The 26887-nt window shown below is 40.5% G+C and overlaps 1 protein-coding gene across 1 annotated transcript in view; it reads left to right on the top strand.

Moving 5' to 3' along the window:
* CNTNAP5 (contactin associated protein family member 5) overlaps positions 1-26887 on the top strand; it is an 876147-nt gene that overhangs the window by 595481 nt on the left and 253779 nt on the right. The window contains exon 13 of the mRNA XM_016949649.3: positions 8018-8218. Within this exon, the coding sequence (XP_016805138.3) occupies positions 8018-8218 (201 nt within the window). The remainder of the gene's footprint in view (positions 1-8017; positions 8219-26887) is intronic.

Here is a 26887-nt window from a genome sequence, read left to right on the forward strand (position 1 = left end):
CAACAGCCTCACAGTCCTCTTTCCATCAGGTGACTTAGACTTAGGGCTTCTTTTCTCCTTTTCCTTTGCCCCAAATGCCAATACACTGAGTATGGGGGGAATGGTATCTTGTTCCCACCCGCTCCCCCTGCAGTCCGCCCTTTGCTGCTGCAGATACTCTTCCCAACAGGAATGCAACACAAGGCAGTCTGCCTTCCTAGAACCAGCTGTGAACTCCCTGAGCTCAGGGTCCAGCCTGTTAGCGAAACTTGCACCCCTCATCCGACCCCTTTCCAGTCCCTAACATAGTGCTCCGCATACACTAGGTGTCTAAATTAAATAATAATAATAAACTAGTGAACAACAAATAAACAAATATGATACAGTGCACATAGAATCCGTTCCACACCACTACCCCCTAAGACCATAAAACAAATTTCCCAGGTCTCTTTGATCATACCTATTTTAAAGCAAGAAAAAAGAGAAAAATTACCCCCCTGAAAAGATACATAAAAAGTAAAGGCTAAAGTGAAGTGTGAATATAAATCAGCCAAGTATGTTGTCTGGAAGTCGTAAAGTGTGGCCCACGCAGGCAGGTGGAAGGCAGTAATGGACGGAGCCCGCCACGCTGCGGTGTCTGCATGGCACTAATGCAGAGCGCATGGTAGCCGTACCAGCCACCCTGAACCGGTAATGCGCACACCCCCAAACAGCTGAAACCCAGACACTAAAAGCAGCCACGTCTGCCGTGGTTTTAGTGAGGCACGGATGGATTCTCGCACAGACAGCTGGGCTGGTACACATGGGAGGGAAAACAGCTCCTGGGGGATTTCTGAAGCCTTTTAAAGGAATTGGAAATCACTTTACACCAATTGTCTCCTTTCCTTTTAAAGGTCGGGCGGGGGGAAGGTGCAATGTACCCCCTCAGTAAAGGTTCCCAGAAGTGTTTCTAATAATGAAATAATCTCTTCACTTCCTCCCGGCTTCGCTTCAACAGAACGGTTCATGGCAGTTCAGCTTTGACTTGGAGTCAGGTACCAGGCGAAGGGTTAGGAAGGAGGAGCAGGCTGGGCCCGGTGGCTCACGCCTGTAATCCCAGCACTTTGGGAGACCGAGGCAGGAGGATTACCTGAGGTTGGAGTTCAAGACCAGCCTAACCAACCTGGAAAAACCCTGTCTGTACTAAAAAATACAAAATTAGCTGGGCGTGGTGGCGCATGACTGTAATCCCAGCTACTTGGAAGGCTGAGGCAAGAGAATCGCTTGAATCCGGGAGGCAGAGGTTGCAGTGAGCCGAGATTACGCCATTACACTCCAGACTGGGCAACAAGAGCGAAACTCCATCTCAAAAAAAAAAAAAAAAAGGACGGAGGAGCACCACTCAGAGCCAGCACCATGCTCAGTTCAACCCTATGCTTTCTATTCAGTGTTTATGACAACACTGCACAATGAGTTATGCCGTTTACAGAGGAGGAGACTGAGGCTGGGGGAGGTGATAGGTCTCTTGCATGTCCAGGAATCCAGTGGGTGGCAGAGCTGGCATTGGAAGCCAGCCCTAATGATGACAAAGCTCAAGCTTCCCCTCATCACATCTGCCTCCATGAACCATGAAGCCCTTTCCAAGCCTATATTTACTAGCAGTCATTACCTGTGATTTAAATGGAGAATAAGGGAGAAACATATGAAAAATTAAATAACTATCAATGCAAAATGACAAGAGATATCACAAGACTGCCCATGAGTAGATGGAAAATGAGAGGTAGAGACAGTACTTTGAGGATTATTTAAACTGTCTTTACCCTTGGCATAGAAAATTCACTTTGTCAACATAGATAACTACAGCAGAAGTGACCCTGGGGACCTTAATATAGACTTGCTCTATTACAATAGGAGTATAAGTGAATTGGCACACTGTTCAAAGGATGAGAAGCAGCTCCCCACAGTGATTTCAGTACAATTAAGCTGGGTATTGACAATCTGTAGGCTTCCCTTCCTTCCAAGCATGTTGATATAAAAATTGCAGTTTTTTTCTGGCTCTGCAAAGAGACAGTTATGTGTGTAGAATGAGTTCTTATTAATCAGAGTTATTTCTTGTGTCTCCTTTTTTACTTTCCTTTTGTTTGCTATTTCTTCTGAGTTGTGATCCCCATGGTAACAGATGTAATTGCTTACAGCATCTGTAATTACTATTATTAATAATAATGATCATCATAATCAGACCAATCTGATATGATGAGAGAAAAAATATGAAAGAAAATTAAATTGTGGCTCTGTATGTAAACCGTTTACGGCTTCCAAAATGAGAGCCAGAGGAACAAGGTAGGTCACACAGAGATGCACTAGTGAAGGCTGTCTGGGAGTTTTCTGGGGTAATGACCAGGGAAGATTTTACCACACTGATGCAAATACAAAATGTTTCAGAATATTCCACCGTTACTACTCTGCTGGCTCTTTGTATAGCCTCTTTTTCTTTTCTCTTTTTGTTATTGTTGAGTGTGCGTGTGTGTGTATGTGTGTGTTTTGATCTTTTAACTTGAGACTTCTTTTCAGTTTGGACTATTACATAATACAGGCTTAAAAGAGCAGCTTCAGAAATGCTGAAACTTAGAACCTGACAGTATACAAAGGACTAATTAGTTTCTTCACTTGACGAAGCCATCCAGAAGTGCTAACTCAGGTGCTCAGTGCTAGCTTAGGTTCTGGTAGCCTGAGGATGAAAGACCACTCTTGACCTTGGAAGTTCTCAAGGAAAAGAGTGCACAGACTTCACTGCGCAGGGCTCTCTAATAACCTCTACCCACGAACTTTGCCCCAGACAGATCTCTGGAAAGTCCCTCTTCCTTTACTTGTAGTAACCTCTACCCACCAACTCTTCCCCAGACAGATCTCTGGAAAGCCCCTCTTCCTTTACTTGTAGTCTACAGAGTATTTATAACAGCCTCAGACATTTGTCATTCTTGTGTACACAACTTTCTCCCCAGATGATGGTAGGCTTTTGGAGAAGTTAACATATTTTCCTCCAGTGTATGTACTCTGGTGGATAGCAGAGCACTAACTGGGCACATATTTAAACACAAGAATGAATTATGCATTTCATGTCCTAAAAGATCTCATAGCTTTATGAAGAAATGAACTTGAAAGCTCAAAATCACAATGCAACTTGGGAAATACTTTACTGGTTTATATATCAATACACAGTCGGCCTTTGGAAGCCATGGGGCACAGTATTTGATGGCCCATAACTCATAGTTCCTTTCTACATGAAGAAGGCATGATAGCTGCTCTGGATCTGAATCATGAGATCATTGACACTCATGCCAACCCACTGTGCTGAATGCAACTTTAAAAAAGCCAATATTTCACTTAGATAACTATTACTTTCAGGGAACTAGAATGCTTAGTGAAGTGGCCCTATTTCCTTTCCCAGCTAATGATGAACAGGTTCCTGCCTGTTCAAAAATCTCCAAATGCAGTCCTCTCCTAAGTAAAAGAATTGATCTGGGTTAGTCAATACATGTATGCCTTTGAGCAGTGAAAGAGAAGAGGCTATGTGTCTAATTGTGGGATTGGGTAGTGGTGTGCCGTAGAAGTAATGAAAGAGAAAAACAAACTGGGTAGCAAAAAGTAGTATCAGAGGGCAATATTTTTCCAGGTTTCTGGCTCCGTGAGTACTAAAGAGCAAATTATCTTGAAGGAATTTCAGGAAATGCAAAGGACACAAATAAAGACAGAGATACATAGGGCTATTCTATAGTGGAAAAAAAAAACTTAACAAGGTGGTAATAATTTAGTATATACAGGAGCAGCTATATTACAAGAAATCACAGTCCATCACACTTGTTAACCTCATTTGCAGAGTATGCTCCCCATCGCAGTCCTCTAAGGAATGAAGTCCAAGCCCTCACTCTAATGTTGTAGAAAACTTCTAATGTTTAGAGTCTTTACTCATTTGAGTGCCAGACAGTCTATGTGCACCAAATCATTATAATACTTCTATGGATGCAAAGATTGGTGTAAATATGACCATTTTCCAATGAGGAAACCTCAGAAATGTTATGAAACTTGCCAAAAGCTTTACTGCTGACATGGAGCAGAACATAGATTCCAATCCGAATAGGATTGTTTCTAAAGCCAACCTGTTTCATGGTCTTATTGGTACCATTGCTGCTTTTCAAATATGACCAATAAGAAAACTGGGCATTGAAGAAGTAATAATTTCATCAAGGTTGCTCCCACAGTTAGTGTTGTGCTGGCACACAAACCCAGATTTGTTGACTCCAGAGCCCATACTTTGTTCACTAACCTCCACTGTCCAACTAACTTGACCATCTTGAACATTTAAGTTTGTGGGTCCAATTTTCATTGAAGTCATGTGTGAGTCCACTTAAAAGAGAATCTCCACCTCCTCACCCATCTAAAGGATGGTCAAAATGAATTTTGCTTGTTAAAAAATCATTCAAAGATGACTGTCACATAAACCTCTCCAGCTCAAACCACCCTTCCCTAGCCTAGAGCAGGCATCAGGAGTATCTGTCACCACAGCTGACTTTCTTTCAGTGGCATTAACACCTGACCTTTCAATATTTAGTCAGGATGCAGGGCTAAATCTACACAACCACCAATGCAGCTGAGGAAGAAAAGATAGGAAGCGAGGAAAAATATTATGGCAATAATATTAGTGGCTTTAAGATGAAAGATTGACTCTCTAATACAACTTTATTTTCTTTATTGCCAAAAACAATATGATATTGGTAAAGCAATTCAATGAGTAAATGAATAAGGAAATCAATAAATGAATGTATGAAAAATCAAAGGAATTAATATATGGATATGAAAATCTATGTTTACTTAGAAGGAAATATAAATCTATATGAATTAGTAAATGTGGAGACCAATTTTGGAATCAGATTGGATGCACTGAGACTGGGGACAAGTCTAAGAGACAGATACAGATGATACAGGTGGAAAAAATGATATACATTTACTTCCTTGTTTCAGTGTTTATCCTGCTGTCTCCCAGGAGAACAGTAATCAGAGGACATAGGGCAGACTCAAAATAAAAGCCAACTCAGGGGCTCTAGGTTTCAAGCAATCATTTCTCCTGTCCCTCGTACAGTGTTTGAAGCTAAGGGTTGTGATGTCAGTTATATATATCATATGATCACACACACATACACACACACACACACACACACACACTGTGTGTGGTGGATTATTGTGAGTACTGGAGATAATATATGCTAAATGTGCTGGAATAAACCAGTAACACAACATTTAGTATTATAGATTAGACAGGGTTTTCCTTGTCTTCTTTGTGTAAGCATCATGGACATTTCAAAACTGTCCATCTTTATTTCTCCCTCTACAATGTTTCATTATTGATGGATAAGATTTTTGGTTATTTTATTAGCATTTGTCTATACTGGTATGAATAACATTTTAAAAGTTCTGGGTTAATTGTTTTTATAATATTATTATCTTTACCAACATGAATTATGCCTTATTTTTGTTTTTAAAGTCAAAAGCAAATAACATCAACTTGTTTAGACTTTATGGAAAATATAATCTTAGGTTGGATGCAGTGGCTCATGTCTATAATCCCAGCACTTTGGCAGGTTGTTTGAGGCCAGGAGTTCAAGACCAGCCTGGGCAATATAATGAGAGCCCATCTCTAAAAAACTTTTTAAAGATTATCTGAGTGTGATAGTACATACCTGTGGTTCTAGCTACTTGGGAGTCTGAGGCAGGAGGATTGCTTGAGCCCAGGTGGCCAAGGCTGCAGTGAGCCATGATCGTGCCACTGTCCTCCAGCCTGGGCAACATAGCAAGCCCCTGTATCTAAAAAATAAAATATAACCTTGCCTCAGTGAAACACTGGGGACATGTGGGTTATCAATGGGCTGGTTTTAGGAAATAGTCTTAAGACAAGTCAGAATGTTTGAGCACAGTTTAATTTTTTGCTGTGTATTAGGCCATTTTTGCATTGCTAAATGGGAATACCTGAAACTGGGTAATTTAGAAAGAAAAGGAGTTTGATTAATTGGCTCATGGTTTTGCAGGATGTACAGGAAGCATGGTGATGGCATCTATCATCAGCTTCTGGGGAGGTCTCAGGGAGCTTAGAATCAGGTGGAAGGTGAAGAGGGAGCAGGCAGTTCAGATGGCAAGAGCAGGAGCAAGAGAGAGAGTGAATGGAAGGTGCCATGCACTTTAAACAACCAGATGTCACTTTCGCAAAGACAGCACCAAGCCATGAGGGATCCACTCCCAAGACCCAAACACCTCCCTCCAGGTCCCATCTCCAACACTGGGGATTACAATTCAACTTGAGATTTGGGCAGGGACAAATATCCAAACCATATCATGCTGGAAGAAGTATTTTCTTTTATAGAATTGGAAAATCCTTTAGAGGTAATTAAAATCATACTCTCTTTTTCTCCTGCTTCTGCTATGTTGAAACTGAGGTTTGGAAAGATGAAACGACATGTCCCAAGTTGTGTACAGAGCTAGTGAGGGAGAAAGGATTAACCAAGGGCACCCAAGTGGCCTATTCTTTTCTCTTTTCAGCTCAGTCATGCCAACTGCTGTGCTTCTGCTTTGTAGCTGTGCTAATTAATCGTGGTGACTTTCAGTGTATGTGCTCATCATTACTGTTTCATGGATGTGCCTCGGGTCATTTCTTTACTTTCTGGACCTTAGTTTCTCCATTTGTAAGACTAAGAGGATGGGGAGGGAAGAAACCACATGATTTCTATGCTAGGTTCCTTTTCAGCTCTCAGAATTCATGAAGAGTAATGATGTAATTATGCGGGCAAGATTCTCAGATGACAAAAGCTTTTCAAGTCTTCCTATTTCCTCTTTTGCTGTATTTGAGAGGATGTTCAGAATTAAATTGCATGTCCAATTGCAGTAAATGTTTTAGCCTAGGTTATTACTACAGAGTGTCTGATATATCCCAGATAGAGCCTTGCAACTTTGTATTTGTGATTGCTTTTCCATATTACCAGTGCTACCAGGGTATTGCTCTCTTGTTTTTGTTGCAATTGTTGTTGTTTTCTTAACTGACTATAAAACTAAGCTTCAGAAAAGAGAAGGGGGCTGGGCACGCTGGCTCATGCCTGTGGTACCAGCTACTTGGGAGGCTGAGGTGGGAGAATTGCTTGAGCCCAGGAATTTGAAGCTACAATGAGTTATGATCACCCTACTGCACTCTAGCCAGGGCAACAGAGAGAGACCCTGTCTCTTTAAAAATAAAATTTTTTTTTAATAAAAGGAAGTGATTTATCCAAGCTTGTTGTTGGCAGATACAGGCTTCAAATACAGATCTCCCATGTTCTAATGCCCAAATATCTCCCCTCTCTCACTGCCTTACCTTCTTTCGCCTATTAGGCAAAATATGTCCTTCCGTCATGATTTAAAGGTCCTCATCTCTATGCTCTTTCATTGTAAATCTTCCCAAATATTTTTGGCAAAGAGAGATAATACGGGGAATAAATACTAAACAAAACAAAACCCTACAATTAACTTCATTGCATGCAGAGTGTGGATCACATAATCTCAACCTTGTTCTCTGAGAAAATGGTTCTCTGAAAACATGCTAGTGTTTCTCTTGTGAGGAAGTGTGTCAGTAGCTTTGGAGTCAGACATCCTAGGCTCAAGTCCTTGCTTAGTCACTTATTAACTGTGGGATATTGGGTGAGTTGCCTAATTTTCTTTCACATTTTCCTCACTTTTGACATAGCGGTATTGCTTCACTTCCAACTTAGGCATTGTCAATTTTAACTGAGATCATGGGATCAAATGCTTACTGTAGAGCCTGTAGGAAAAGGGCTCCGCAAATTGAGCTCTTAAGATTACTGACCCGCATCCTAACTCTGGTGGAGCTCCATGGGGAAACACAATTTCTCTGTCCTACTCTCCATACGGTACCAGGGTGTTGATTAATGTTGCACGCTGAGTGGCCCATCACACTGCTCACATGCTCCATTTTTGACATTGCTTCTAACGTCTCTTGCTTTGTGTTGTGTTATCTGGGCAGAGGACAAGATCTGGACATCAGTGCAGCACAACAATACAGAGCTGACCCGAGTGCGGGGCGCTAACCCTGAGAAGCCCTATGCCATGGCCTTGGACTACGGGGGCAGCATGGAACAGCTGGAGGCCGTGATCGACGGCTCTGAGCACTGTGAGCAGGAGGTGGCCTACCACTGCAGGAGGTCCCGCCTGCTCAACACACCGGGTAAGGCCTCTGCATGCATGACCACAGTGGGATAGATGGGACCCTCAGACCTGGAGTATTAGGCAAAGGAAAATTTGCCAAGAAGGGGGCTATAGTTACAGTTAGTCACTGTGCACTCGAGAGAAACACAACAAGAGGGGTCTGGTTATGTAGTAATCCTGGCTCTGAAATTCAGCATGGAAGCTAGAGTGAGTTCTGTCACCTTTCAAGGTTTTCTCCTCATCATAAAGAAAACGATTCCAACACCCACCCTGCAACAGTTGTGAGAATGAAGAACATCTGAAGAGGAATGGGCCTCAAAGAGGGCATTTGAGCTTGACATAGAAAGTGTGGCCATGGGAAATGCTAGTTTGGGGAGAGAGAATAGAGCTTGATAAGGCACCAGGATCTCAGCACACCCACCCGAGAGGGATGAGTTATGTCTGGGGTGGAGGATGCCTGGATGCCTAAGGGGGCAGTGTTAGGCAGGGAGGCCAGCAAGGTAGGCAGGGCAAGCCTGTGGGTTCATGGCATGAACAGAGCCTGAGAAACAGGGGCTTTAGGGGAAATGACTCTTTTTATAAGTAAAGTGTGCTTCTAGAAAAAATTAAACTAACACTGCATATGAATTTAATTATTTATTTTCCCATGGTTATTTTTTACAGTAAATGGATGATTTAGTTATTAACATGCTTTGAAAAGGAAAAAACAAAACAAAACACAACAACAAAAACAACTTCTAGAACTGCTTACTAAGACTCAAGAGTTTCTGTAAAATGTAAGATAGGGTTCATCAAAATTTACGTGTTTCCTGGGAGTCAGTCATTTTTTTGTGAATGTCAGTTCATCATTTGTTTCATGGGAGAAAAAAGGACAAAAGATCTGAAGTATCTAAGAAAGGGTGTTATAATCTCTAGCCTCAAGAAACTTACATTCCAGCACTTAGAAGTTAAGAACTTTGAAAGGCTGGGGAAAAAATGGAGAATAAAATATCAACAAAGGGGAAATCATAGAAACCTAACTAAATTCAACAGAATGCCTCCTTGATCTAGGATCTTCAGGGAAGACATTGTTCCACGTAATTGAATTTTCCAGGTAACTGTCACTTATCCTTTTAAGCACCAAAAATCTTTCCAAAGAATTTTTAACTATTTGAAATGAAAATCTTTCTCAAATGGATTACATGCTTCCATGCCTTCTTAACCAGAGAATTCTGAACATAAAATGTAACCTTTCTTGATGACTCAGCATCAGCATTGTGAAAATCAATTATTGTACTCTACTTAGATTCAGCCAGGCTTGCAGGGCTGATTAGATCAGACGTACTGGTTCGTGTCCCTTTACCCAGCATCCTCAGAGGGTGCTGCCCTGCCAGAGTCAATGTTTATATTTATGTGTGTTTCTCTCTCCATGCCTGTCAAGCCTGCACATGCTACCTCAGCACAGTTCTCAGGGTGCCTGTCTCCAGAAATGCCCTTCCCTCTTCTCATTGCGTTGTTTCTAGTTTTTGAAGGTTTCGGTTTGGCCGAATTGTAGGACTAATGGTGGGGCATGTTCATTCTGACTATGGGACTTCTTTTAGCATATGCACTCTGTGATATCAATTTGGCTACACCATTGACTTTGCAAATGTGTTCTTTTCCTAACTCAGCTGCCTCACTGTCCCTGGCCTTATTTGAGTGGGAGGGCACGGGTTTGGCAGCAAGTCATATTGGGAGTAAGGGCTTGATGCTGTCATTTACCAGTTATGTGACTGTGCAAGTTGCTCAATTTCTATAGTTTCGATTTCACCACCTGAAAAGTTTGCATGAAAATCCTGAACCCATGCAGTTGATCTGAGGATGGAAGAAAAAATTTAGTCTGAACTCCTTGTGCTATGCCTGGTACATAATAGGTATTCAACAAATACTGGTGTCCTTATTCGTAGCTTCCATTGCAGCAGGGAACATCCAAAATTGTTCCATAATGGGAAACAAGCACAAAGGGAAATTTTATTTCTATTTTAACAATGTAAATAGAATAATTGTCATAATTATGTAGTAACAGAATTGATTAGAAAACTCAATGTAGATAATCTCATCCCCTGAAGATGGCAACTTTAACATTCAGATGTGAATCCTTCCAGACATTCTTCCATGTGTATATTCTCAAAGGCACAAGGAAGACACACCATATTTTTGTGCATGAGGGTCTTCATTAATCGTCTTTCCCCATGTGCTCTGAATCAAAAGGAGGGAGATAAAGGAGAACAATGGGTCTGTAGGCTCAGTGTCTACTTTCTTCTTGTGAGCTGGCTTGGAGAATGTGGCATGAACCACTTCGTCCTCTTGGCTTCCACCTCCGGACTAGACACTGCTTGTGGGGCAAGAGAGTCCTCATTTACCCAGACAGTCCCGTAGAGGTGTGACTTAGCTTCACACTTTCACTGCCAGGACAGAAGCCACCTCGTCCCCCATGCATGTGAGCTCACCTTCTGGAAAAGCAGGAATGGGAAAAACAATATACAACATTTGTAGCCACATGGATTCAACAGCCAGCATCCAGGGCATACACCTACATGAATGTTTTCCTGGTCCTTATTATTACTAAGCCACTCATTCCCTTCCCAAGAGGAAGCCCAAGGACAGAAGCAGAGGAGGATAGAGGCCATCTTCTCCTTACCTATCTAAGATTCTGGAAGAAGTTTGTGCAAGTTTTTCCTTTATCAGATGAATCTGTGGTCTATGCTGGGAAGAGATTCCCGACCCTGTGATACTCTTTTACAACCTGTATTTGTCACACACAGGAAATGTACAAATACCTTTCTTTATCAATAAATACAACTTCATATCATCATTTTCATTAACTATAGAGTATTTTATTATATGGATCTACTCCAATGAACAAATCTCCTATTTAGACATGTAGATTGTTTCCATTTTTTTCTCTGTTACACATAATGCTGCAGAACAGTTTTGCATTTAAATCTTTGTGAACATAACTGATTATATCCTCAGGACAAATTCCTTGAGGTGCCATTTGCAGGGCAGCGAGTATGCATATTTTTAAGACTCTTGCCACATTGAATTCTGCAATGCATCAAGGTTGTACCAATTTATAATCCCAACGACACTATGAGACTGAGTGCCCGTTTCCCAGCGATAGATACTATTATCTTCCTTCAACTTTGGTAATGTGATAAGTGCAAAGGTGGGGAGTCAAAGATGATTATAAATAGTTTTGTTATTAATTTTTTAAAGTGTGCAGGCTGATTTCCATAGCCTACTGGCTATTGCTAACTAGTAGCCAGGGTGAGTAGACATTATGAAAAATTATAAATTGTGGCTGCAGGTGCATTTAAATCAATAAGAGAATGTGGGGGTTGCCTTGTGGGCATAGATTCTCCTATATACTATGCACAATGGTTAATAAATTGATACAATATAAGAAGGCAAAATGAAAGACAAAGAAATATTTAAATGGCCAATAATGACTGAGATTTCTTATGTTTGAGGATATGTGTGGGGTGAGCTACTGGAATTATCTCTAACCCAGACAACAGATCTGCACCATAAGAGTCATTGTCCCCATCTGATATTCAGGAAACAGAACCTCAGAGAGAATAAGATGCTTGTTTAATGCCACACAGAAAGGGGCAGATCTAACTCTTGCAACCAAAATCTCCTGAAGTCAGAGCAAAAGTGCTATTTCTGATACATCACAAAAGCGGCAAAGAGCCAAGAGTTACAAGTAAATGAAGGAGTCAGAAAAAACATGATTTTGTATAAATTTCCTTATTGTGTAGGAAAATGGAAGGAGAGAGAAGCGCACCAAGCACTGTCTCTGTGAAGGCCAAGGAGTTGTCAGGGTTGCCTGAACTGGGCACATTCCTGGGCGGCATCAGAGGGTTTGCATCATCCTGGCCTAGACACATCACTTTCCATGGCTCACGCACCCCTTCATGGGGAGGCCTGTGTATCCCTACACAGCATCCCCAGACCCTCCTTCTGCCTGCTCTCGGCTCCAGCGAGGGCTCTGGTTCCATTCATTTGGCAGCGGCAGAGGGAGAAGGAAGAGACAGGCAGGATAAGGTCATGCATGGGTCACCACTGGGCCTTTTTCATTCAGTTGGTGACTGAACCATGACACTGTCATTTTATGACAGTCTCCTTGGATATTTTTTTCCCAGAACTACTGATAAGTGCCAACCAATGGAATGCATCCTTCATCTCTGTAGCTGAAGGTTTATACTAGAAACTCTCCAATGTCTCACCAGGACATCCGTATCCCAGGGAAAGTGTCTTTGTGATTCTCATGGATCTTTGTCTTTCCCCTCACTCTGCTTGCTGCTTTCTACTCTGAGCTTTCTGCAGGGCTGGAGGCCCTTTGCTACAGTGCAGCTTCCAGTACAGAGCCCAGGGGGGGAGAATCACCACAGCCTGCCAGTACTCACAGTACCTTGTCACAGGGAAGGAGACAACCACTTATCCCCACTGAAAAAGGCTACCTTGGTTGAGCCCAGACCTTTTCTCTCTTGTCAGCACCTTCATAGGCATTTTGCCTGAGGCTAGAGTCCTGAAGGCGACATGTGATGAGCATACGAAATGAAACAGGAGGACAGAAAAATAAATATCAAAGCCATAGTCTGGAAGATTCTTGAATCACATGGCCAATTAGCTCTATAACCCATAACTTTCCCCTGGAAGGAGGACAAGATGGAGAGGGGTATAGCAAGTGACCGCATGGGGAAACTGAGTGCCCAGATCTCTGCTGGGAATGGGCATTGGAAGGTCTCCCTATCCCACAATTCTCTTGCAATAGTCTCCATGGTGCCTTGAAAGTCCCCCACCACTGGATTCAGTCATTAGGGTGTCAGTATCTGGTGTAGGCATCCTCTTGAACTCACCACTCCATGTAATGGAAATCTGTTTGTGGAAACCCTCTTCAGTAAAGCTGTGACCTCTCGCAGGCAGAGGGAAGAAGTCAATATTGAAACACGTGAAAGCACTGGAAATTCAGACTCCATTACTTTGAAATCTAATGGCTGTAGGACAGCCTGAGCTGGAATTTACTTTGATTTTTCTGAACAGAAAGCATTTGCGGAGCAAATCAGTCATGGAAGCAAGATTGCTGTGAGGATTGTGTAAGTTCTTCAGGAGCCCTAAGAATCCAGAGGCCTACAGCATCACAGAACCTCTGTTTACCTACCAGTAACATGCTGGTTAAAAGCCATTCCTATTAATTCATTCATGCAGCTGAGAGTGGTTTCTACCTGCAGTCAATTGCTTTACCTAGTCATGTTACAATGGAATTTAAAGGGACAGCATGCTATTTATTTTAAAGTATTTTAAAATTCTGAATTTTTTTCTTTAATTACTGATACTTTAGTGAGCATACAGCTAACTGACTATATATACCATACATAATAATCTAGACTATATAATACATAGTATATAGTACGGATAAATATATATGTGTATGTATGATAGTATATAGTATATAGTATATAGTATGGATAAATATACATATATACCATATATGATGTATATACTATATAGTATATGCTATGTCATATTTGTCCATAATGGTATATACATTCATCACGTACTCTTTATGTGTCCAAACAGCTCTGTAAATACACTTGTGCATATTAATTCTGTTTATTTGCAATATTCCCCTTCACATGTGAAAAATTAATGATTTAGTTTAGAAATCTGAGTAAGGAATTGTGATGTAGAAAAGTCAAATTACAGGTAGAAAAGAAACAGTAAGTCAAGATACTCTGGGGTTCACAAAACTAAAAATGCTTTCTTCTCAATACTTGTACCACCCAAGATCAATTAGCAGAATTAACATTTTTCTTTCATACACTAGGCATTTTTGACCTTCTGTTTTGTGCCAGGCACTGGGGAGTGAAAATAAAACACTGAAAAAACAGAGTTCTTGCCTGCATACTTGTAGTAGGGAAGACAGAAACATCCCCCCACTGCCCCCAACCCCCCCCCCAACACACACACACACAGAATCAGTGCATGATGAAAGTGATGCTGAAAGGTCCAGAGGGACAAATGACTAGAGTATCAGTGGATGTGGGGAGCTGCATCTCACATGAGGTGGTGGGAAAGTCCTCCCAGTGTGCAGGAGCTATCCAGCAGGACCCTGAGTGAAGGGACAGGATGAGGCAGGTGCCTTTTTGGGGCAGAAGATTCCAGGCTGAAGAATAGCCAAAAGGCCAGTGTGGCTAGAGGAGGAGCAAGGGTGGGAGGAAAATGATGGAAAGTGGTATCCAGAGGCCAGATTTTACAAAGCCTGGGACTGCAAATTTTATTCTAAGAGTAAAGGGAAGTCACTGGACGATTTTAAGCAGAGGATTCTCTTTCTGTTTCAAATCCAAAGGGTAATGTCAGTTTATGTAAGTCAGGCTAAACCAGGTATGAATATTTTCATATGAATAATTTGCTAAGCACATAGACATTTTAGGTCACCCCCTATGCCTAGTGAACTGGAAAAAGGTATGAGCTCCCTGAAGGAAGAAACATGTCTTATATCACTCTGTAACCTCACATTCTAATTCGGGGCTGTGTGTGGAAGGCTGAGTGACCACCTTGGATCCCCTCTGATTCATGGTGGTGATTCTGTTCTTTTTCACCCAATTAACTGAGCTGAGATTGCTTTGGCTACTTCACCCACTATGTTCTTGCTGCAGCCCACTTTCACCATGCTCACAAAGCTTGGAGGTCCGTGTCAGAGAGCTGCAATCTTTGCAGTCTATGGCACCACCTCTGCTCCCATATTTCTTTCCTTTCTTATTTCCCTCTTTCCTTCATCTTTTTCTTTGTTCCTTCCTTCTTTCTTAACCACCCCCCGCCTCCACAGACACATGCCTAAACATACACAAATATGTGGGTAGAACTGATCCCCAGTGTCTACCGTTCTTCCACACCAGAATTAAAACCACAAACTTACATCATGACATCTGGAAGACAAAATATCAGGGTAGTATTTGACTTTTTTTTTTTACTTATTTCTTAAATTGTGCTCCCTATCATCTTTTTATTATTATTATTGTTATTATTATTATTATACTTTAGGTTCTGGGATACATGTGCAGAATGTGCATGTTTGTTACACAGGCATACATGTGCCATGGTGTTTTTCTGCACCTATCAACCCGCCATCTAGGTTTTAAGTCCAGCATGCATTAGGTATTTGTCCTAATGCTCTCCGTCCCTTTTCCCCTAACCCTCTGATGAGCCCCAGTGTGTGATGTTTCCCTCCCTGTGTCCATGTGTTCTCATTGTTCAATTCCCACTTATGAGTGGGAACATGTGGTGTTTGGTTTTCTGTTCTTGTGTTACTTTGCTGAGAATGTTGGTTTTCAGCTTCATCCATGTCCCTGCAAAGGACGTGAACTCATTCTTTTTTATGGCTGCATAGTATTCCATGGTGTATATGTGCCACATTTTCTTAATCCAGTCTATCACTGATGGACATTTAGGTTGGTCCCAAGTCTTTGCTATTGTAAATAGTGCTGCAATAAACGTACGTGTGCATGTGTCTTTATAGTAGAATGATTTATAATCCTTTGGGTTATATACCCAGTAATGGGATTTCTGCATCAAATGATTATATATATATATATATATATATATATATATATATATATATATTTACCAAAAAGCTATTTCTACTTTATGTACAACAAGAATATAATAAACCCAGGTGGACTGGGTCCCATGGCTTACACCTTTAATCCCAGAGTTTTGAGACGCCGAGGTGGGAGGATGGCTTGAGACCAGGAGTTGGAGATCAGCTTGGGCAACAAAGCAAGACCTTGACCCTACAAAAGATATTTAAAAAGTTATCCAGGTGTGGTGGGGCACACTTGTAGTCTTATCTCCTCTAGAGGCTGAAGTGGAAGGATTGCTTGATCCCAGGAGTTCTAGGCTGCAGTGAGCTATAATTGTGCTGCTGCACTCCAGCCTCAACAACAGGTGAGACCTCAACTGGAAAGAAGGAAAAGAAAGAAAGAAAGAAAGAAAGAAAGAAAGAAAGAAAGAAAGAAAGAAAGAAAGAAAGAAAGAAAGAAAGAAAGAAAGAAAGAAAAAAAGAAAGAAAGAAAAAAGGAAGGAAGGAAGGAAGGGAGGGCACACCTTGGTGACAGAATAAGACTTTATCTCAAAAAAAAAAAAAGAAAAAAGAAAAAGTCACTGCGACTAGCCCACATTCCAGGGGAGGGAAATCTGCTTCTATCTTCTAATGGAATAGGTATACAGACATGTTTTAAATTACAACGTCATCTTCAAAATTTTACATGAATAGTCAACTAGCCTAAGCAATGCAGTGAATACAGGGCAGAGTCGAGAGTCAAACCAAGCTCTTTCTAACTCAAAGTCTAGGCCCTTAGACTCTGGTGTCTAAGTCAGTTATAATTCATGTTGGAAATGGGTTTGGCCCTCCATATTTTCCTGTGAGGGACTTTTGTTACCCTTAAAGTGATACAGCTAAAATGTGTTTTTAAGCATTTGCCACAGCTTTCAAAAATAAAGAGATCATCACATGAATCAAGCCAGTGCAATTTACAGTGCATGAAAGCCAAAGCCATCTTTCCTAATGTCCTAGTAATTTACTCTTGGTATTTCACTGGGGACTCGAAGTCAAAATTAGAAGTGGGTGGGTTTTACCAACAAGGTGGATAACTTAATCAAGCTAAAGATATTGATATGAATCTGAGGAAAAATAAAAACTATCCTATGTAAAGTCAACAGATGGTATATATCTGACCACAATTGAGTTGCTGTTCAGACCATGAATTATTTAAATAATCAAAGTTGATTGCCCAAGAATCAACACTCAGACACTACATAAAATAAAATATGCATTTTTCCCATCACTTTATGAAAGCCATGTCCACTTCCTTTATCTCAAGGATAAAGGAATGCACATGTAGGAAGAAGAATACAATGTTCTAATATTAAGATACGGTACAGCGGCAGCACAATGGAAAGAACATGGATTTTCTTCACTGTTTTCTCTTCCTTTATTAATTGTGAGACCTTAAGTAAGTTAAATGGGCCTTCTGAGCCTCAGTTTTCTTATGTGTGACATTTAATGAGACAGATGCCATGTCTGGCACAGAGTAGGCCCTCTGGACACTGCTGTTATTTTAGCCAGTATTTTATCACATTATCCAGTGGGCAAGGAGAACATTAGGTCCCTTAGGTACTGATAGAGGGTCTCCCAATCTCATGGTGTGGCCATTCAAAGAGTTCAGTTGTGGAGCTTGCCTCTTCATAGCTTGTGGGCACACCTACTTTCTAAATTGCACTTAATTTATTTGTAACTTATGGCATTTACCTACTCCTGGTAGCACTGTTGAGAGTGTAGAGTTAGGTCTATGTTCCTCTCCCCATTTCTGCCAAATACGCAAATCCACTCATCTGCTTATCTTTCTCATTTCAGTAAATGCTACCTTCATCTACTGAGTTTTTTAAGACCAAAACCTACGATTCCTTCCTCCTCACCATCTCCATTCCCCATTCAGTATATTCTCCAGTCTCTTCTCTCTAATTCCACACCAACCACCTCCATTCACACCCTCATCATCTCCTCACCATACTAGACAAGTGCAGTAGATTCCTGCTTCCTGTCTTCCACCATCTCATGCCCCATTTCCCCACAGCGGATATCCCAGCCTGCAGCCAGAGTGATAATCTTTTCAAAATTAGATTATATAACCATGGCTCCAAACCTTTCCCTCTGGCCTGGAAGCAAAACCCAGACTCCTAACTGTAGCCTGCAGAGCTCTGCCAGCCACAGGCCTCTGCCAGCCCCTGTTCTCCCACTAATACAGTGAACTTGGCCCCACTTTGCTTTTTGTTGCTTCTTGCCCAGCTTGCCCCACCTCTCAGACCTGATACTGACTGCTCTCTCTACCCAGAAGCCTTGTTACTCTCTCCATGCTCAGCTGTCTCTGATTTTACATACAACTAAAGTATTCACTTCATTACTGTTAACTGCTTCATCCTTCCTGAATAGTCTGCATTGAAGTTGTTTCTATCAGATACCTTCTTCTTGCTTATTTGTTCACTATCTGCCTCTGTCAATAGAATGTGAGCTTCTTGTAAGAGGGGCCTTCTTTGTCTCATTCTTTATTCCCAAAATGCTTAGAATAGTACCTGGCACCTAGGGACAATTGAGTGAATAGTTGTTGAATGAATAAAGGGTCTCTTCTCAGTAGTAAGTATCACCAGTAGTCATATGATGTCAAAGGACAGATGACAACACACGTGCACTTGGCCAAGCCTGTCACACAGACCCTGGTGGGAGGAGAGCAACTTCACAGAGCAAGAGGCTAGGCTTGTGTGGAGCTGCCCTCTGACTCCTAGCTTTGCCATTGATTCTCTGTAACCTTGAGATGTTACTGATGTTTTATGGGCCATAGGTTTCTCCTCTTTGATACTAGAGGCTTATATTTAATGTTCTCCGAGTGTCCTTTCCACTCTGGCACTCCATGTCTCTATATTCACCACACAAAGTGAGTTAAAACACATGTCAGAGTTTATTACTTTTTTGTCACAGTAAGGAACTTGTCGGGGTTGGTAAAACAAACAAACCAAAAAAAAAAAAAAAGACTTTTGTCAGCCTCTCAAGCTTATGAAATGTGCTAATATAGTTATGTAATAGGTGATATTTTTTGACACCTTCATACACCTGCTCTCCTCAGAACATACTTTCCTTACCGTGGCATAGATTGTGCAAAGAAGGTATGAAACTTCCCTAGGGTCATAAATAACAAGTCAAGAATAGCAAGAAAAACAATTTATTACTGTAGCATATGTTTGTGTGTATTACCGTAGAATATGTATGCATGTATTTTCTTTATAAACATATTTGGTGGCTTATGGGGTAGATATGGAAATGAAATTATACCAACTACACAGATGAGGTTAATGGGTCTGCATAGGTGTTATGCTATAATGGCACCTCTGAGCTTGCTTTTCAGGGGGCCATGGCTAGATACTAGACTTTCTTCACACCTGAGTCCTCACTGGAACCTTCCCAAAGAGAGGGCTCCAGAGTTCTGGTGATGAGCTCACTTACATGTTGCATCAGTTGCTTTGGTTCAAGCACTTGCTCCACTCCTACCACCATGTGACCTTAGATGAGGTACTCACTATCTCTAAGCCTCAGTTTCCTCAACTCTAAGAACGAAGATGAGAAAAATAACATGAATGATACCCACATCATTGGAAGAATAAAAAGTGTTTGAAAATTTCACTCTTCATAACTTTTCAGTTTACCTAAGTTGTTTTGAAATTACAGGGGTGCCTTTCTGAACATAATTTTCATTGTCTTATTATTTGCTGAGAAGAGGGAGTGGGTTTTCTGTGTGTGTGTTTATGTGTGTGTGTCAGATCAGATGAGAAATACCAAATGTGCTTTCTATATGGTAGCGGTGATTTCACAGCGAAGATATGAAGCTTCCTAAAACTGGTAAATCATTATCTTGGAAAGAGACAGTGGAAATGTTTTAGCCTCTGAATAAAAAAATAAAAAAATAAACACAACATAATTCCCCTACTCTGCCACTTATTTTTGGAGTAGCCATCATCAGGAAAGGTAATCTGAATCTGCATTTCATTTTCTTCTCTGCGAAATAGCTAACATGTTGACCTCACTTGCATCTCATTTTCTTCTCTGCAAAATAGTTAACATGTTGACCTAACACTATGCATGCGTAGTATGGGGCTGGACATAGTGGCTATTATTATTTAAGGAGCCTATCCTCCTACAGGCAGAACTACAGACTATATGTACATGTGAGCAAGGTATACAGGGCTCTGAAAAGGAGAAACTACTTCTAGTTGGGTGAACACCTTTCCAGAGGTTTTCTATGGAAAAGCACCTCTTCTTTGTGGACACAACATGGGTAGAAGTCATTCTGAGTTGAGGGAAGTGATGGGGAAAGGCATGAAGGGAAGACTGACCCTCAGAGAATGGGGGAGACATTGTAGGAATAAAACAGTTAAAAGTTCTTGCTGCTTATTTCAGATAAGGAGTCACAGAGGATGGAAAGAAAAAAAGGCAGAAAGGAGGAAGGAAGGAAGGAAGGAAGGAAGGAAGGAAGGAAGGAAGGAAGGAAGGAAGGAAGGAAGGGAAGGAAGGAAGGGAGGGAGATAGGAAGGAAGATGGAGATCTTTCTGTGTTTCAGATACTTCCCAGCATGCTCCTATAGATTAACTCACCTTCTTTCACTGAATGAAGACATTTGAACTGGAGAAGGTTAACCATGTGGATGGAGGTAGAGAGAACCCACTGAGTCTGAAGGAGAGCACAGAGAGAGGCTAGATAGGCATCTATCTTAGCGGTCTAGGGAAGAGTTAAAAAGCATGGAGGTGATGTGTCATAGGAATAGAAAGATAAAGAAAGACACTAACACTTAGATGAAAGCACTAGTACAGGCTGGTGAGTTACTGGTTTCAATGAACCAAGTAGTATCTAAAACAGTGCTGTCCAATGAAAATATAGCACAAGCCACATGGGCAATTTAAAATTTTCTAATAGCCCCATGTTAAATATAAAAAGAAATAGGTGAAATTAATTTTAATAATATGTTATTTTTATGCCAAGATATCCAAAGCAATACCATTTTAACATGTAATTAGTAAAGAAAAACCCTAATACACTGTTTTACATTATTTTTTATACCAAATCTTCAAAATTGGGTGCGTTTTTTGCATTTACAGCACATTTTAATTCACAGCCTGTTGCTGTACTGAATACTGTAGGCAACTATAATACAATGGTAAATATTTTTACATCTAAACATACCTAAATATGAAACAGGAATGGTAAAAATACAAGACAAAAGATACAAAATGAGCTGGGCACTGTGGCTCAAACCTGTAATCCCAGCTACTATGGAGGCTGAGGCACAAGAATCACTTGAACCCGGAAGGCAGAGGTTGCAGTGAGCCAAGATTTTGCCACTGCACTCCAGTCTGGGCAACAGAGTGAGACTGGGTCTCAAAAAAAAAAAAGAAAAGAAAAAAAAATTTACGCTGTGTAGGGCACTTACCATGAACAGAGCTTTCAGGACTAAAAGTTGAAAGTTGCTCTGGGTGAGGCAGAGAGGGAATGATGTGTGAATGTGAAGGTCTAGGAAATTACAAGGTGCCACTGTACACTTTATAAACACTGCACACTTAGGCTACACTACATTTAAAAAAAATATTTTTTCTTCAATAACAAATTAACATTAATTTACTGAAACTTTTTTACTCTATAAACATTTGCATTTTTAACATTTTTACTCTTTTATAATAACACAACTGAAAACACAAACACATTGCACATCTGTACAAAAATATTTTCTCTCTTCTACCTTCATTCTATAAGCTTTTTTCTATTTTTAATCTTTTAATCTTATTTTTACTTTGAAACTTTTTTTGTTAAAAATAAAGACAAATACACATACTAAACTGGGCCCGCAAAGAATCAGGATTATCATCATCACTGTCTTCTATCTCCACATCTTGTCCCATTGGTAGGTTTTCAGAGGCAATAACATGCATGAAGCTGTTGTCTCTTATTATAACAATGCCTTTTTCTGGAATTCCCCCTGAAGGGCCTGCCTGAGGCTGTTTCACTTTTTTTTTAATAAGTAGAAATGGTACACTCTAAAATACTGATAAAAATAGTATAATAAATGCATAAACCAGGAACATAGTCATTTATTATTATTATAAAGTATTATGTACTGTACATAATTAAATGTGCCATACTTTCATAAAACTGGCAACAAAGTAGATTTGTTTACACCAGTATGTACACATTAGTAATTCATTGCACAATAACTTGAAAAGGACTACTACATCGCTGGGCAATACAAATTTTTTAGCTCCCTTATAATCTTTTATAAATTTTATAGCTCCATTATAATCTTTTTTTAATATATATATTATACTTTAAGTTCTAGGTTACATGTGCAGAACATGCAGGTATACATGTGCCATGGTGGTCTGCTGCACCAATCAGTCCATCATCTACATTAGGTATTTCTCCTAATGCTATCCCTCCCCTTGTCTCCACCCCCCGATAGGCCTCGGTGTGTGATGTTCCCCTCCCTGTGTCCATGTGTTCTCATTGTTCAACTCCCACTTATGAGTGAGAACGTGCAGTGTTTTGCTGAGAATGATGGTTTCCAGCTTCATCCATGTCCCTGCAAAGGACATAAACTCATCCTTTTTTATGGCTGCATAGAATTATGTGGTGTATATGTGCCACATTTTCTTTATCCAGTCTATTATTGATGGGCATGTGGGTTTGTTCCAAGTCTTTGCTATTGTGAAGAGTGCTGTGATAAACATACGTGTGCATGTGTCTTTATAGTAGAATGATTTATAATCCTTTGGGTATATACCCAATAATAGGGTTGTTGGGTCAAATGATATTTCTGGTTCTAGATCCTTGAGGAATCAGCTCCATTATAATCTTATGGGGCCACCCTTGTACATGAGATCTGTCGTTGACCCAAATGCCATTCTGCAGCACATGACTGTATACATGTATTTATATAAATGTGTGTGTATTACAACAGCCGTTAAATATGATCTTGTTAGTTCAGTTATATAAATGAGGAAATGGACACTTAGAGGTGAAGTAAATTGCCTGAAGTCTTACACAAAGGATGGGATTCTATGCAGATCTAATTTCAAAGCCCATACAAAGTCACAGACACATGTCAAGAGAGAATGAAGGTAAAGCAGGATCAGGAGACCTTGAGTCCAAATACTTTTGCTCTATGTGATGGTTCTGCCAAATGAGGAGGGAGATGTTTGCCGACTAGAACATACTATACGTAGTTGATTACAAATGTCATATGTATCCACATGTCAAATAAACTCTTACCTATATATTATTGCATATGATACAAATATATGTACATATATGCACTTTACATGTTTTTTCTGGTTCCTAAATAATCTTTATGGAGGAAACACTTAAAATATGGAAATAGAAAAAGGAAAGCTGTTAACATTAGCCCAGCTTTTGATTGTAACAGCTGCAATGGGCCAGGCTTTGTGGTAAGTATTTTCAGTTCCTAGTACACACAAATTACAAAACCATCTGAGTTAATCCTTAGAATCCCGTGAGGTGTAGGTTATTACCAAGGAACAAACGCAAGTTCAAAGAGGTTAAGTAAAGTAAGAACCATGTGACCCTATCTGTATCTGTAGGATTACACACGAATCTAGTAAAACCTGTTACGGTTAAATCCCGCTGCATGGAAAGACAAAAACAATCCTTGCTTAAATCAGCCATGTCGCCAGCTGCCCAGAAGCCAGTTAGACATTCGCTTGAACTGTGCCAAGCCTAGACTGGATTTTAGCTAGTAAACTAGTATATATAGACATAGTCTGAAGTCACTCAAAAGCTATCTGAGTAATCATTCCATAAGTTGCCCCCCAAAAATAAAAAGCTAAATATTTCTGTGAATGCATCATTGACAAGGAAAAGGAATAAGATAAGAAGAAAATCAGAAACAAAATTGCTGACACTGTAAAAATTTATCTATATATTCAGCACAATTTTTGCATTAGAATTTAGAACGGAGAAAACGTTAGGATATTGGAGTAGTTGCAGAATCCATTTTGGGAGTATGGAGGTTGGGGGCTAGGGAGAAAGAGAGGAAAGGAGGGAAAATTCTTTGGGGAATCGCCTCTGAGTTAGAAACCTGTACTCTGCTTCATTTTTTATCTTGAGTAAATGAAGACAGATTCTCAACATGGAGACATGATCTTAGGTACATAACCCTTTGTGATCTTCCCAAGGACCATACATTATGATGCTGAAAAACAAGAGTCCATGATAATGACCCACAGCTATTTAAAATAGCAACATCCCACAATGAATTCCTCCCTTCTTAAAGGAAGACAGGGATATGGTGGCAATGGGAGCTCAGAGTTGGCAATTTCTTGGCAGCTAAGAAGCTCAACAGGCATGAATTCTTTGGTGGTAAAATTGAAATACAAATTCCTTTTTCAAGTGGAACTTTTCTAACTCTCTGAGTTTTCAAAAACAGTAACTGGGTCATATTTATTTCTGAATACCTCTAGAGCCATTTTAGTGACTGGCACAAAGTAGGTCTCCCTCCCAAATTTTCTTGGATATGAAAATCCTGTGAGAATATGATCCAAAAAAGTACTTTGAAGACAATAATTGGAATTCTCATATGAGACACAAAAAGGTGACGGGGCTTGGTGGCTCACACATTTAATCCCAGCACTTCGGGAGGCTGAGGTGGGATGACTGCTTGAGCCCAAGTGGTCAAGGCTCCAGTGAGCTATGATTGTGCCACTGCACTCCAGTCTGGGCGACAGAGTGAGATCCTGTCTCAAGAAAAAAAAAAAAAAAAGGAAAAGAAAAAGCTTAAGTGTGGTGCAATAACAACAAGGTAAAAACAAACAAAACCCAGAAACAGAACATCTTAATGGCTTAAAACAGCATGCTTTCATTTCTCAAGTAGGCCAGATATGTTTCATGAATTGGCTTGGGGCTCTGTGTTAAGTCTTCTCCTCCCAGCGCCCGGAGTGATAGAGTAGCACTTCTCTCAAGTGTTACTGGTCACCTTGGCAGATGCAAAGAGGGCTCTGGAGTACGTCAAACCTGCTGCAGTCGGAATGACACATGTCACTTCTGCTTACAGCACATTGCCCTGAATGAAATATATGCAATCCGCAGGGGACAAAGAAGTTTTGTTTGTTTGTTTCTTTTGAGACGGAGTTTTACTCTTATCACCCAGGCTCGATCTTGGCTCACTGCAACTTCTGCCTCCCAGGTTCAAGCAATTCTTCTGCTTCAGCCTCCCGAGTAGCTGGGATAACAGGCATGTGCCACCATGCCCACCTCATTTTTGTATTTTTAGTAGAGACGGGGTTTCACCATGTTGGCCAGGCTGGTCTCGATCTCCTGATGTCAGGTGATCCACCAGCCTTGGCCTCCCAAAGTGCTGGGATTATAGGCGTGAGCCACTGCACCTGGCCAGGAAGTTTAATCCTACCGTGTGCTCAGAAGGTGACGAGACAGAAGTAATTGGTGCATAGCCTTAATGTCTATCAGCCAGTGAGAACACAATGAACAAACCAACAAACAAAAGGCAAAAACAGGAAAAAAAAAAAAAAAGAAAAATATCCTACCCAATAGAAGAATTGAAATCAAAGGGTATATTTACAATATTGTCTTTCCCTTTTTATCTTCTATCTACTATAAAGTGAATCGTTCCTTAATGCATGGCACACCAAAGAAAAATCCGTCAGACCTCTGAAGTACTATGAACTATTTTTAAATTTGTAACTCTATTTATAGATCCTCATGTAATCATGAATATGAATATCCTGAATTTTAGTTTCAGCTAACATCAAATATTTGGTTAACGTCAAAATTAGCTTTACTATTTAGTTAATATTATAGTTTCAGTGTTAGTTCAAGCTAATGTCAACATCAACTGACGAGCAAATATTTGGAAAGCATTATTTTATTCCCTTTTTTAGAAAAAGCAAAGCAAATTTTCAAAATTAACTTTGTGATTAGTCACAAAGCCCTCACATACGTGTGGATAAAACTGTCTCCATATACATGTTGATGTGTAGCTAAAAAATATTGGCCGGGCGTGGTGGCTTATGCCTGTAATCCCAGCACTTTGGGAGGCCGAGGCGGGCAGATCACAAGGTCAGGAGATCGAGACCATCCTGGCTAACATGGTAAAACCCCGTCTCTACTAAAAATACAAAAAATTAGCTGGGCGTGGTGGCGGGCACCTGTAGTCCCAGCTGCTTGGGAGGCTGAGGCAGGAGAATGGCGGGAACCCGGGAGGAAGAGCTTGCAGTGAGCCAAGATCACGCCACTGCACTCCAGCCTGGATGACAGAGCAAGACTCCGTCTCAAAAAAAAAAAAAAAAAAAAAAAATACATATTTATTGATACAGCATCTCATTTAATGCTGCTTTTATAAATCTGTGGCCTCTGAAATAGTGTTCATACATGTGTTTTTGTGTACATGCATTTTTAATGGAAAAAAACAAACTGTAAAATACTTTAAAGAGATTTATTCTGAGCTAATATGAGTGACCGTGACCTGGGTAAAATATAACCCAAAGAAGCCCTGAGTAAGTAGTCCTGAAGCGGTTGGGTTACAGTTTGGTTTTATACATTTTAGGGAGACAGAAGTTACAGGCAAACACACAAATCAATCCATGGAAAGTATACATTGATTTGGCCCAGAAAGTTGGGGCATCTTGAGTCAGGGGCTTAGAGGTTATAGGTGGATTAAAAGATTCTTTAATTTGCAATGGGTTAAAGGAGTAAAGCTTTGTCTAAAAATTTGGAGTCAGCAGAAAAAAAATATTTAAGATAAGGAGGTCTGTTAACCAATACACTGGGTGAGAGTGACTTGTAGAGGTGTGTGACTTAACCCTTGTCTGGCAGAGCCTTAGGTCTTATTTATTATTTAGTATCTTATTGTCACAAAGAGTTTGTTTTGTTAGTCTTTGTAATATTAATGCTGGTCAGTTGTGCCTAAACTCCAACAGAGAGGTGTCATCACAAGGCATGTCTGATCTCCCTTCCCATCATGACAGGGAATTCACTTTTTCAGATTTCTCTAGAGTCCTCTTGGCCAAGGGGCGAGGGGTCTGTTCAGAGATGAGG

The sequence above is a fragment of the Pan troglodytes genome, chromosome 13, assembly GCF_028858775.2.
Source record: "Pan troglodytes isolate AG18354 chromosome 13, NHGRI_mPanTro3-v2.0_pri, whole genome shotgun sequence".
In the NCBI taxonomy this organism is placed as follows: domain Eukaryota; kingdom Metazoa; phylum Chordata; class Mammalia; order Primates; family Hominidae; genus Pan; species Pan troglodytes.